This window comes from Rhinoraja longicauda, chromosome 3, assembly GCF_053455715.1.
Source record: "Rhinoraja longicauda isolate Sanriku21f chromosome 3, sRhiLon1.1, whole genome shotgun sequence".
Lineage (NCBI taxonomy): Eukaryota > Metazoa > Chordata > Chondrichthyes > Rajiformes > Arhynchobatidae > Rhinoraja > Rhinoraja longicauda.
In genome coordinates this window covers 47261949-47275993 of record NC_135955.1, presented here as the reverse complement: position 1 = coordinate 47275993, position 14045 = coordinate 47261949, and the positions used below count along the sequence as shown (strand labels likewise).

The 14045-nt window shown below is 43.8% G+C and overlaps 1 protein-coding gene across 1 annotated transcript; it reads left to right on the top strand.

Moving 5' to 3' along the window:
• The first annotated feature begins 2577 nt into the window (after window positions 1–2577).
• Window positions 2578–8100, top strand: dmrt2a (doublesex and mab-3 related transcription factor 2a). The gene is made up of 3 exons (XM_078396951.1): window positions 2578–2931; window positions 3624–3726; window positions 7028–8100. The coding sequence occupies exons 1-3, from the start codon at window positions 2578–2580 to the stop codon at window positions 8098–8100; spliced, it is 1530 nt and encodes a 509-aa protein (XP_078253077.1).
• Window positions 8101–14045: the final 5945 nt, after the last annotated feature.

The following is a 14045-nucleotide window of genomic DNA, read 5'->3' as shown; positions in this document are numbered from 1 at the left end:
TACAACGTTTATTCAACGTCGAAAACGATCCTGGAGGTTTTTATTTGAATTTTGTTGGCCGAGGCAGTCGTTACTGTAAACTATCCGCAATTCATGACTAGTTTTTTTAAAGAAAAAATGGCATCGTTAAACAAGTTTCATCACATGTTATTTTTAAATTTAAAATGCAGGCTAACTCAAATGAAACATCTGCTGCACGTTTTCCGATTGACGAGTGCGCCACATTGTTCGTTCATGATGCCGCTTTATAATGGCTCAGGGAGGGGAACGTGGATTTATTTTCCGTGAAACGATTGTTCGCCACCCTATTCATTCTAGCCAATTAACAAAATCGGTTGCCATCTGATATTTGCTGATATGAGGTTTTCATTTAAGATTTGAATTTGAGATATTTAAAACCACGACTTCAAATGAGCCACATTTCCAAACTTCTAGAAGTCTTGTCGTATTTGTGATGTGAAAAATTGATCGGTATATATCTAAATAAAACGCAACCATCGCATTCGTCATCAACCGATCCCCCCGATTTGCACTTGTCTTTCTCTTTATATTTGAATACGATTACATTTACTTTTTTTCAGTTCGAATCTGTTCCCTTCTCTTCTCGCGTTCAGTTTGAGCCTGCCTTCAGGAATTAGGATTTGGCTTCGAAAATTAAGATACATTGTGGCATGGATTTAATCCCTGGTGTAACAGGCATTATATATGTTTCTGATTTTTTTAATGAACATATTGACTGTTTTGGGTTCCCTTGCACCTTTACATGGATTTCGTCCATTGTAAAGCACTGCATTTATACATTATTCACCCCAAAGGAAATGAATTGATTGTTGCTTGTTTTAATATCTTCTTAATTTATCGTCAATAATGTGATGGAAAATAGACCAAAGGTTGATCATTTCCAAAATCCATTTTAATTTCAGAGATCTGAGTTTCAAAGAATATTGCTAAAACACACGGACGCCCATCCAGCATGTCCGAGCTGAGAAGATCCCCAAACCGACTGACTTTTCCAATACGTACTGTCCTTCCGGGAATATGTGCGGAACCGACAAGAGATCCTTTCCCGTACGACATACTGGGAATCTTATCCCAATGAAAATATTTTTTTCCCCGAGACTGAAATGTTATGTTTAGTTGTTTGTATATCAGACACAGAACTCGAGCACGATCATTTTCTTCAAGTTTTCCATATTCCAAGTTTCAAACCTCAGCGTGAAATCTTCGGAGTATCACCGCCTTGATCTAAAATAAAAGTATGAAGTTCAACCTTAAATGCTTCAGTATCAGTGATTGAAAAATTCACTTGTGACTGATGAGCTGGGGCAGCTCATGTAAACAAGACTTAAACAGTGACCGAGTTAACCATTTAGGAAAAGAAAACTTACGGATATTTATATTTCTGAAACTAATGTGTACATTATGACGATAAATTAGAATCCTATTTTGTTTCTCATTCGTTTTTACTGAACTCCATGAATCTGCTTTTTACTCTTCATAATACTGCTGATAGCTCTTGTGAACACAATTCCTAACAAACCTTGCTGCTGGTTTCCATTTAAAACCGCGGCACTAAGTAGTGGTCTCACGTTGATCTCTACAGTATATATTTCCCCTCTGTATTTGAATAGATATTCAGTAGAAACCAGGGCGATGTAATTGACTCTCTCCCAGCCCGTCGGAAGCAGCCTGCATCCAATCAGCGTCCGGCCTGCCGATGGGCCATCCAATCGGCTAGCACGTCCCCTTTGACCCCGTGCTGATATTAACAAGCAGGTAATTGACGATCCGCCCGGGTTTCCCTTAAAGCACCAGCGACCAGAGACAGAGTCGCAACCACCCAACCCGCCCTCTCTGAACAGGCTAGCTATCTCCCGCGCTGCACTCACCACGCAAAGTGCAGCACAAGCAACTTTCAGGTAAACGTTTTCTTTGATTTGGACGCTGTAAGTGAGACGATTTTCTCCCATACGGCTGTGAACATTATCTGCAATAGTTGCTCAAGTTTGCTTAAAGATTTTCAAGATAGTGAAACCCCGCTGAAACGACGTTTAGAATCGCTGTAAGATGATCGCAAGCATCGATGGAACCTGTGAAATAGCGTGATTTTTGACACTTGGTAGTTTATATTAAACCAGTAATATAATTTGGCGACTCTGGTTTTCTGTACTTCAACACAGCGTGAAGTCGCTCTAAGTGTGTAACTAGTGCTCACACTTTACTCGCCAGGTTAGAATTATGTGAAAAAGTAAAGATAGGCGAATATTGTCCTTTAAAAAAAAAAAGAAAAGTTGCATAGAAATCGAGAAATATCTTGATTGCTTTGAGTTTATCTTGATGGGCACTCGAATGACGACTAATAATTGAACAGTCTATGTGCTATTGTTACCTGGGTGGAATCTGCCAAGCGGATCTTGCTCCATTGATAATGTATCTTAATTATGTTTCCCAACAGCGAAGCCATCTCAGGTTGCGAATCTCGCCAGTTCCGCATTGATCTGTAAAAGACAGGGAGTAGGGGGGAAAAAAGGACAATTTCAACCCTGCTTTTAACGTCCAAGTTAATCAAAGATCGAGATGCAAAGTACTGGTCAGCAGGGGTTGGAGCAGGAAATAGACGTGGAGAGTTTGGAAGTGGAAGATGAAGATTTGCCCGATTCGCTCGATTCGCCCGAAGTCGTGTCAGGCCAGAGGGAAGATGGATCGGTCGAGACCAGCAAGAAACACATGGCGGCCAACGGAGAGCCGAGGAAACTGAGCCGTACCCCGAAATGTGCCCGTTGTAGAAATCATGGGGTGGTGTCCTGCCTGAAGGGCCACAAGCGGTTCTGTCGATGGAGGGACTGTCAGTGCGCCAACTGCCTTCTGGTCGTGGAGAGGCAGAGGGTGATGGCAGCTCAGGTGGCGCTCCGGAGGCAGCAGGCTACTGAGGTGAGCTGGTGACCTGCGAGGTGTTTGTGTAGCGAGGCCGATCGTACCCGGAGAGTGCTTGCGTGATTGAAACTCAACTGATCTAACACGTTTCCAGTCGGTCAATTTCCATTTTATTTCCACGTTTATTTAATACTTGTGATATAACTAGACTGCTCATGTTTATGTTTCGTGGAAGATTTGATTTGAATTTAGATGTAGTCCAGTTGACAACGATCTATAGGAACGAACTATATAGGAGACAGATCGCAGTGGAGTGAAGGCGGTTGGTTTCCTGGTGTTTGATTTGAACCAGTACATTATATGAAAATGATCACTCAGTGCACCTTTACATTGTTAAATCCATGCGGGTAATTGATTAATGATTATGGTTTAAAAAGAAAAAAATCGAGCCACAGAGTTGATCGGCGTAAACATTGGCCCTGTCACAGTTCAGTCGCTAAGTTTCTGCAACCCAACAAAATATTTAGAAGCCGAGTTAAGTTAAGCTGCCAACAATCCCTCAAACATTTTTGATAACTTCAAGCATTCCGCCAGTGCAGCCCAATCGGTTGCAATGTTTCGATTGCAATTTGTGTTCACAACACAGAGAAATCCCACTAACATGGGATCCCACTAACCAACTTCTCTCAATCCACCTGTACATTTACATTGCCAAGTCTATTCTTTTCACGACCTCTTTTTATTTGAAGGATAAGAAAGGATTGTTGAGCAAACACAACCTGGCAGAACGCAGAGCCGTGTACCAGAGGCACCTGAGAACGCCAAGCCTGCTGGCTAAGAGCATTTTAGAAGGTGAGCACAACAGTTCGGTGAATAGCCTTAAAAATGAAAGTGTTTTTATCCAGGAAGTGTAGATCGCAGGTGAGCGAAAGAGGTGGGTAAATGGATTGAAAAGGTTGTTTAATAGAATTGTTCGGACAAGAGTGGGACTTATTCAAAAAACTACACAAGCATGTTTGTACTTTATATTCGATCGAAGGTAATATAGGCTGCTGCATTCCTGTGCGTTGCTTTAGATATTGTTTAAATGGTGAATGAATGTGACAAAAGTAGAAAGCTGATTTGTATTAATGTGTTCCGCGTTTGTGTGACGTTTGTCGTTTCACGCCAATTGGTGGAAATATAGAGTCAGATTGGGTAACTTCAACAATCATTCGAACACGGAAAGATAAGCAATCTTTAAATAGCCTTAAGGCAATTGCAGCAATAACCTCAAAACTGAATGTACGTACAATATTAATCTAGGAAAGTTGTGGACATATTTTAATGGGACAGCAAAATTGTATGCTATCCTGTAAACTGAATGGACAAAACGCAATATAAAATGTACCATTATTGGTGTAGTTGCCTACGAAAACGAGCAAATCTTTGTTCATTCGGAACCTGCCATCATTTGAATGTTTCCAAATGTCATATGCCTTTTATCAAAGCTTGACAGTTATACGAAGTAACATCTGGAGAGCGAGGCTAGGGTCCCCACTCAGTATTAACATTGACAAAGCCAGCAAGTGACACCAATTCGATCAAACTGAGATGGGTACACAAGGAACTGCATATGCTGGCTTACAAAATAGATACAAAGTGCTGGAGTAACTTGGCGGGCCAGTCAGCATCTCTGGAGAACATGGAGAGGTGACATTTCGCTTCGGGACCCGGGTAATGGTTTAAGCAAGAAGGGAAACAGACGACCTAAACTCGAGTATAAACCAGCAATTTTCAATTACTACATGTGATAATATCCAATGTCTTTATGAAAGCAGAGAACAGCGTGGCTTCCTTCCTTTGCAGCCTCATGTCCAATGTGCTTGTTAAAACTAGCCAATAATTGCATCTGATATTACTTTTTTTTTGTTGCTGGATCATCTAATTGTAGTGTTGCGGAATTGCAGTGTTGCGGAAAGCGGCTAAATTCTTGCTACGGACGGCTGCATTTTTTTCCACATTTATCACATCCTCACAAAATATTAACAGAACATTAAGCTAGAGTGCAGTATCTTTAGCTGACGTGACCAGAAGAACCGTCGCGTTGCCGTGTTCCCATGATTGTCATTTGGCAGGAATGGAAGGGTGGAAAGGAAGCGCGATTTAAACTTTCCAGTTCGAACTGTTGGAGACTGCATTTAACACCTAGACAATAAATAAGGAACGATTTGTCATGTATGATATCACCTGTCACTCGGTCAACATTCGGCAAAGCAGAATCTATCTTCTCGTTTCTAAATAGGACCATCTGTGCCTAACTTGGCGGAGGAACGAATGGACACATTTATCCTGAAAGTTAGGCTTCATTTTGCATCCACTGTTTAGTTTGTTACATGAGAAAATGAAAACTTCATTTTGTGTGGGGAAAGGATAAGCTAACGGTCGGGATAGAATCGATGTATTATTTTCGCGAGCATTTCTAAACGTATTTTCCTGCGGCCGATCTGTAAAGTTGAGTCACATGAGTTCATCGGGAAACCCATGTATATTCCATGTGCTATGTTCATGAGCGAGGTTACACAATACAATACAATACAATATATCTTTATTGTCATTGTACCCAGGGGTACAACGAGATTGGGAATGCGCCTCCCATACGTGGCTATTCCACTCATTTAAAAAAAACCCTCATGAAATCATCACTTATCACGGCGAAACTGAATTATTGCCCAAATCTAACACGACGTCAGTTGGACGAAGTAACTAGCAGAGCTGGTAATACACAACGCACTACGTCTGAGGCAGGGTGTCCAACAGCGGAGGAAATGTTCACCGAAAACATTAATTATAAACGTGGAAACAATATACAAGGAAGGGTCCCATGGTCACTAGGCCGAATAACGCTAGGCTATAGATAGACACAAAAAGCTGGAGTAACTCAGCGGGGCAGGCACCATCCGTGGAGAGAATGAATGGACAACGCTAGGCTACGGCAGCTTTCGGCCTCGTGAGAGTTATTAATATTGACCTCGGTCAAAAAAGCTGAAGCAGAGCAGGTGACATATTTTTAACTAACTTTAAAATCTCCAGTATTGCACTGCACCTCATACACGGTCATGGTTCCGTGTATCACAGGGAGACAAGACCACTGGCGATTTGCTTTTTTATTATTGGGTCTTGTGTTAATATTTATAATAAAATAACAAATACAAGAAATGTATGCCAAGGCAAGCCCGTTACCGCAGCCCGTTGTTCGAACTGATTGGGCCAGCTGTCAAATGCACCACTCTTCTTCCACCAGCACCGTGCCGAAACGCTTCCACAGTGTGGAAGCGGTTTAATTGTTAGTTTACAGATACAGCATGAAAACAGGGCCTTCGGCCCACGGTCCACGCCTTCTATCGGCCACCCCGTTCACATTAGTTCTGTTATCTCACTTTCGCATCCACCCCTTACACATTAAGGATATTTTTTACAGGTGTCAATTAGCCTATAAACCTCCACTTGTTGGGAATTGGGAGGAAATCGGAGCACCCGGAGGAACCCAACAAACTCCACACAGACAGCACCCGAAGTCAGGATCGAACCGGGTCTCTTGCGCTGTGAGGTAGTAGCTCGACCAGCACAAATGATTTCACTAAGAGCAATTGGAAGCACAAATGATTTCACTAAGAGCAATTGGGCATAGGGAATGGAAAGAAAAAGTCTATAATTTTAGTTCGGTTAGTTTTGACGTAAATAACGTGTGCTGGTCCTAATTCGGGGTACACGCTGAAGTGCTTGGCCAGTGAGTTAGGTTATCCCCATCATTTAGGAGAGTGATCTCTTAGTTCAGTCAGCATCTGGCTACCATGTAGAAGCTTTAGAGTTGGGACGCGCATTAACGCACAACAAATGCGATCTGGGATTTTCAAATGCGGGTCTTTCCTTTCGATTGCACCGAACACAATTATTGATCTCCGGACCCAATACATCACCCATCCTTTTTCTACGGAGTTGCTGCCTGACCCCGCTGAGTTACTCAATCACTGTGTCTATCTTTGGTATCAACTAGCATCCGCAGTCCCTTGTTCATTTATTGATCTACTTTCTACAAAATGATGTTCGCCCTTTCTCCCATATCAATTATCTCCAACTACTCACTTTTTTTCTGATTACTCCTGTGTTCTAGGCTACCGGCCAGCCCCGCATGACCCATACATGAGAGGGAGCCCGCCCTTACCCCCTCCCATTAGTGACCGGATGCGAAAGAGGCGCGCTTTTGCTGACAAGGAGTTGGAGAGCATCATGATGGAAAGAGAATACAAGGAGAGGGAGATGATTGAGGCTGCCCAAGCCGCCGCCGCTTTTTTCCTTCCCAACGGCATGGTCCACGCAGCCGAGTACAATTCCTGCAAATCCAACTACACCGCCCCGCAGATTGATCGACCTGCCAAAGAAATCCCCCAGCACTGCAATTTTATCCCCTCCTGCCTCGATCTAACGATGCAGTACTCGGGGTCGGACAGAGCAGTGGAACTCATATCTTCCAACGTAAGCGTGGCCACCACCTATCGCCAGTACCCACTGACCCCGAGGCTGATGGTCTGGCCAAAGTGTGGAGGCATCAACGACGCCCTCTTATACCAACAGTATCTCCTCAATGCTAGTGGTACCCTCCAGAGTCTCAAACCCGCAGCTGTTTGGGATCCCAAAGGAAGTTCGGTGCCGGAAAGTCATATGGCCAATGATGGCCAAGATTCGCCAAAAAGACAAACGCAGGAGATGCAACATGCGCCGAGCGAACTGCGAGAGGTGACCTCGATCCACCAGCCGGCGCTGGAGATGCCCTACTCCGCCTTCTCTCCGCCAAAGAAAGCCCCCTCGCACCTTTCCGAAGGCAGTATGTCACCCCCGCTGCAGCCACCGGGCAACCAGGCCATCATAGAAAACTCCCAGCCACTATTTCCAGTGAAGCTGAACTCTGGCCAAGCCTTCCTGACACAGCACCCAAGCGGTCAACAGGTGCACTGTGACAAACCTGCCTCCGAGCTGAAAGCTTTCATCAGTAAAGACATACTCGAAGAGGCGGCCAGGAAGTACAGAGAAAACGAGACCTATAAAAATTCCACCGAGAGGTATATGAACAGTTTGATGGTTTCTAAGCAAGCGGGGACAAAAATATCACCTCCTGAGTCGCTCTCGTTTTCTGTTGAATCGATCCTTAAACGGCCCTCGCCTTCTCTAACTCGTACTTATCAGTGAACATCCTATTCCAAACTGTACTGCTTAGAATTAAAATAGCTTTCAGTTACATTTTAAGACCAAAACTGCCTTCTATGTAAATGTGCTTGTGATGTATTTGTTTTGATCATTGTTCTGTAGTACAGAATTCAGCATGGTCCGTGTATCTTTCTTGTTGCGAGAGTATATTTAAAGATATCTTGAGGTTTTTTTTGAGAATTACAAAATATCAAACGTTTTCTGCACTGAAAAGCAAATGTAAATTAAAAAAAAGATATTTTGGAACTAGAGACTTTAAATTTTATTCTCACTGAATACAGTAAAATAATGCTTTAGAAAATAGACGGTAATAAAAAATGCTGCTGGAAATATAAAACAAAAACAGAAAATGCAGAAATACTCAGCAGGTCAGGCGGCATCTGTGGGAAGAGAAACAGAAAATGTAGGAAATACTCAGCAGGTCAGGTGGCATCTGTGGGAAGAAAACCGTGTTAACTTTTCAGGTCGAAGATCCTTCATCAGAACTGAGAGGGAGACAAAGGAAGTCCCCATAAGCGGCGGGGAGGTGTAGAAGGGGGCGTTTGGTCGAGTAAAACCGGGTGACCATAGGGACATGATGTAGTATAAGAAAATAACTGCAGATGCTGGTACAAATCGATTTATTCACTAAATGCTGGAGTAACTCTGAAGAAGGGTCTCGACCCGAAACGTCACCCATTCCTTCTCTCCCGGGACATGATGTAGATAATGATCTGATCAATGAGTAAATGAGAGCAGTTAGAGAGTGATAACAGAGGTAAAGGAATGTAAGAGTTGCAGGAGGAGCAAGACCTTCGCCAGGCTGGGCATGTCCTCTGTGTACAGCAAGAAAAAACCCCCAAGTTAAGCCAAAATCACAGGGAATTCCTGATTCAGACTGAGACTTCGTATTACCTGAATTTGTAGAGTTCGACATTGAGCCCAGAAACAAACAGCAAGGTGTTTACCTAGAAGGTGAGGTGTTGTTCATCAAGCTTGCATTGGGCCTTATTCTAAGAGTACAATAGGCCACCTACTAATAGGTCAGAGTGGAAGTGACTGAAGGAGTTAAAGTGTAAGGCTTCTGCAGATTGAACACAGGTATTTTGCCAAGTGGTTACACAATTTGTGTTTGAATTCTCCAATAGAGAGGAGAGCATATGTTTTACACAGAATGTAATAGAATAGGTTGGAAGAAGTGCAAGTTTGCTGTTTCACCTGGAAAGACTTTTTGGGTCCCTGGTTGGGGGGAAGAGTAGAGGTGAGAGGATGTGTTGCATTGCTTATAGTTTCAAGGGAAGGTGCTGTAAGAAGGGAATGGTTGGTGGGAGTGGAGGAATGGATTAAAGAGTCACAAAGGGAATGGGAAACATGAAATGCTCAGGAGGAGGAGATGAGAAGGTCCATCTGATGGCAAAATCTTATTGAAGGTGGCTAAAATTGTGGTGTATACAGAAAGTGGTGAGATAGAAGGAGGTTCAGGGGGGCTCTGTACTTGTTCTGCCCTAGAGGAGAGGGGCTGAGAGCAAAGGTGTGTGCAATCAATGAGATCCGGATAGGGAGTTTGGGAATAATAGTGGGGGGAAAGTCACGATTTAAGAAGGAAGACATTTCAGGAGGCATCTGAATTTAAAATCTCATCGTGGGATAAAGTAAGATGAAGATGGAGGAACTGTGGAAATGGAATAAAGTTGCAAGATGAAAGGTGGGACAAAAGGTAGAAGGTGGAGAGAGCTGTGGGAATCAATAAGCTTATAATGTATATTGGCAACTAACGGTAGCGGCACGGTAGCGCAGCGGTAGAGTTGCTGCTTTACAGCGAATGCAGCGCCGGAGACTCAGGTTCGATCCTGACTACGGGTGCTGCACTGTAAGGAGTTTGTACGTTCTCCCCGTGACCTGCGTGGGTTTTCTCCGAGATCTTCGGTTTCCTCCCACACTCCAAAGACGTACAGGTATGTAGGTTAATTGGCTGGGTAAATGTAAAAATTGTCCCTAGTGGGTGTAGGATAGTGTTAATGTTTCCGGCTGTATATATATGATATGATATGATATGATATCTCCTGAGACAGAGACAGAGGGGTCCAGAAAGGGAAGAAAAGAGTCAGAGATTGATGAGGTGAAGATGAGAGCAGGATGGAAATTGGCAGCAAAGGTAATTAAATTGTCTTGTTCTATGTGAGTACAGCAGTTAGCACCAATGTTGTCATTGCAGAAAAAGGGTTGAGGAAGTGGGCCCAGGTGGGACTCAAAGAAAGACTGCTCCACATATTCCACAAAAGGCAGACTTAGCTTAGGCCCTCATAACTGCCCTTAGTTACACTTTAGATGATAAGAAAGTAAGTGCAGTTGAAGGAAAAGTTGTTCAGTGTGAGAACACGATCAGTCAGGCAACTGATTGGGCCTCTTCTCACTGAACAAGCTGAGCTTCAGCCAAACTTGCTGAGGGATGGAGGTGAAAGAGATTGCACGTCCATAGTAAAGACGAGCCTGTTGTAAAATCAAGGAAATGGAAATATGCCATAGGGCATCAGAGGTGTCATGAATATGTGTGAATGGATTGGACTAGAGGAGAAAGGATATAATTAAGGTAGGGAGAAATACTTTTGGTGGGGCAAGAACAGGGAGTCTGGAAGGGCAGTCCTATTTGCAGATTTCAGACAGATCAAAGTGGGCTTTATGGGGCTGGGACACTATGAGGTCAGAGGCTGCAGAGAGAAGATCCATCAAGGAATTGTGGTGCATGACTCTCCAGTCGACCATGGCCTAAAGTTTAATAGTAGGATCATAATCCAAAGGGAGATATGAGGAGATATCTAAGAGTTTACATCTGGCCTCTGCGAGGTAGAAGTCAGCTTCCAACACCTAAGCACCATTTTAGATAGTATGATTAAAATATCAGGGTTGGGTCTTTGTGCACAGATGCTTTCAGGTGGCTAGAAAGAGAGAAGGTGTCCTTCCATGAAAAGTCAAGATGTCAACGTCATGTAAGCAGTTAGCAACAGACCAAGGGTAGACAGTCAGTGCAAGGGGGGCAGGTGGATCAGGTGTACTGAAGATGGATGAAAGTGTGTACAGTTTAGGGTAAAAGCCTTTTATTAATGAAATGGGCATGAAGGTAGTGAAATAATGTTGTGTACATCCTCGAATTTGGAATTCGTTGATATGGTAGGGGCAAAGCTAAGGCTTCTGCTGAGGGATCAAGGGGAAGATCAGAAGGGATAATGAGATATGAGAAGGGGATGGGATTGGAGAGGGAGGCTGTGTCTTAGGAAAGTGAAGGGGGCAAAGGAAGGGGGATATTGGGAAGCAGGACATGTTGGAGATTTACTTGCATTTACGACCTCAGTGTCTTCCAAAGTACTTTACAGCCAATTAAATGTTTTTGTATTGAAATCATCGTGGTAAAGCAGTAACTAACATGAAGTTCCTATGAACAATAGCATGAACATAGCCTGACAATCTGCTTCAGTGTTGTTGAATTCATCATGTGAATGCTCCATCCCGAACTCTTGTTATGGGACATTATTTTACAACTGTCGCCGAGATTTTTGAGCACGTCCGATAAACGAAGTTTGAAGTTGCGATTTCCTGACACGGATTTACAAGTATCCAACTTTTATATCTCTTCATAGCCATGAAGAGAATAGCCCTCAGGTAAAGAGATACTCAGATAAAGAGATAAAGAGATCCCTCTGGAGATACCTCCAATGGGATCCCAATACTGGCAAATTATCCTCCAACATTTCCGTCACCTCCAAAGGGATCCCACTACTAGCCACAACTTCCCATCTCCTCCCCTTTCTGCGATCCGCAGAGACCATTCCCTCCGTAACTCCCTGGTCCACTTGTTCCTTCCTACCCAAACCACCCCCTCCCCAGGCACTTTCCCCTGCAACCGCAGGAGATGCAACACCTGTCCCTTTACCTCCCCCCTCAACTCCATCCAAGGACCCAAACAGTCTTTCCAGGTGAGACAGAGGTTCACCTGCACCTCCTCCAACCTCATCTATTGTATCCGCTGTTTCAGATGTCAACTTCTCTACTTCAGCGAGACCAAACGCAGGCTCGGTGATCGTTTCGCTCAACACGTTTGCTCAGTCCGTCTTAACCTGATCTCCCGGTGGCTGAGCACTTCAACTCCCCCTCCCACTCCCAGTCTGATCTTTCTGTCATGGGCCTCCTCCAGTGTCATTGTGAGGCCCACCGGAAGTTGGAGGAACAGCACCTCATATCTCGCTTGGGCAGCTTACAGCCCAGTGGTATGAACATTGACTTCTCCAACTTTAGATAGTTTCTCTGTCCCTCTCTTCCCCGCCCCTTCCCAGTTCTCCCACTGTCTTCCTGTCTCCACCTATATCCTTTCTTTGTCCCCCCCCCACATCAGTCTGAAGAAGGGTCTCGACCCGAAACGTCACCCATTCCTTCTCTCCAAGATGCTGCCTGACCTACTGAGTTACTCCAGCATTTTGTGATACCTCAGATAAAGACATATTATTTGTCAATCGTTGCAGGAGATGGGCAACTAATATTGTTTATTTCACGTTCTAATTGCAAGATCAAAAACATTCCGCCTGTGGCAGATCCCTAAAGTTTAAAAGCGGTGCACGCAATGCTGGACGTTGTCTTTCTGTCCCCCTTCTCTGTCCCCTGCACGATACGAGTGCTCCCCAAAACCGACAGGACACCCAATTCATTCTCATTGTAAGGATCGGGCATAGCGAGGTGAATTGCAAACGGCACAATTTCAATGCAAATATTTCGTTCTGTGTTTCATCTTGCGTTTAGTTAGTTTAGAGAACAGCATGGAAGCAGATACTTCGGCCCACCGAGACCACGCTGACTATTGGTTACTCCTTCACACAAGTTCTATGTTATCACTTTCTCATCCACTTCCTGCACATTAGATACAATTGTATAGAGACCAATTTGCCCACAAACCCACAAAGTGAGAAACGAAATCCCGCTTTCCAATTTCCTTCGTGGTTTAGTTCAGAAGAGCAACGGATGGAGGGGATTGCTATGTTGCTCCGACCCTTCCTCACCACAGCACTGAGGGCACAATGTCAAAGACCTGATTCCATGACGCATCTCCTTTAATAACACGTGTCAGCGATTTTGCAAAAAAATCCTTTACACAAAATCAAAATGCTCGGGACGGTAACAAAAACAACCAGTTTTTGTTCAATGACAACTTCATGTCGTTTTAGCCTGCAGTTGGGGAGATTTCATAGCAGGTTTTGGAGAGTTCATATCCCGTTACCTCGCGGCCCTTGATCGCGCAGTTCCAAGAGTAATGAAAAGAACATAGAAATCAAGTAAGCAATGCAACGAAAACTGGCCATCCAACACTTGGAACGGTTCATGCTTGGTACGCAACTCTAAATTGGAAAATCTAGCGCGAGTTCAGACCTGATGTGCTAACCTTTATTTAGTACACTGATTTGAGCATTTTCTGCTTTTGGCTTGGATAGCTGCAATTTGTTTTAATAATAATTGTCACAAGCTGCAATTATTATGTTCTTGTACGTTCTGACCATTCGAGGGCAATGAAATTTCGATCAAATATTTTTACACAAACGACAAAGAACATGGAAAAGTACAACTCAGGAGCAGGCCCACAATATCAAACGTAATGCCTAGATAAACTAATCACATCTGCCTGCACATGATCCACATCCCTCCAATCCTTGCATATCCATGCCCCCCATCTGTAAGAATTGTGTATGTCACTACTCTGTCTGCCTCCACCACCACCGTGACAACGCGTTCCAGCCACCCACCACCCTCCGTTTAAAGAAATCTGCCCGCACATCGCCTTAAAGCAATGCCCCGAATAAAACGGAAACAATTATGCATAAAGAGGCGGTGTTTTCCAACGAAGTGTGAATTAAATACTTGATTGGTGTGTTTCCGATGGTAATGCACAGAAAAGATTCATTTGCCAT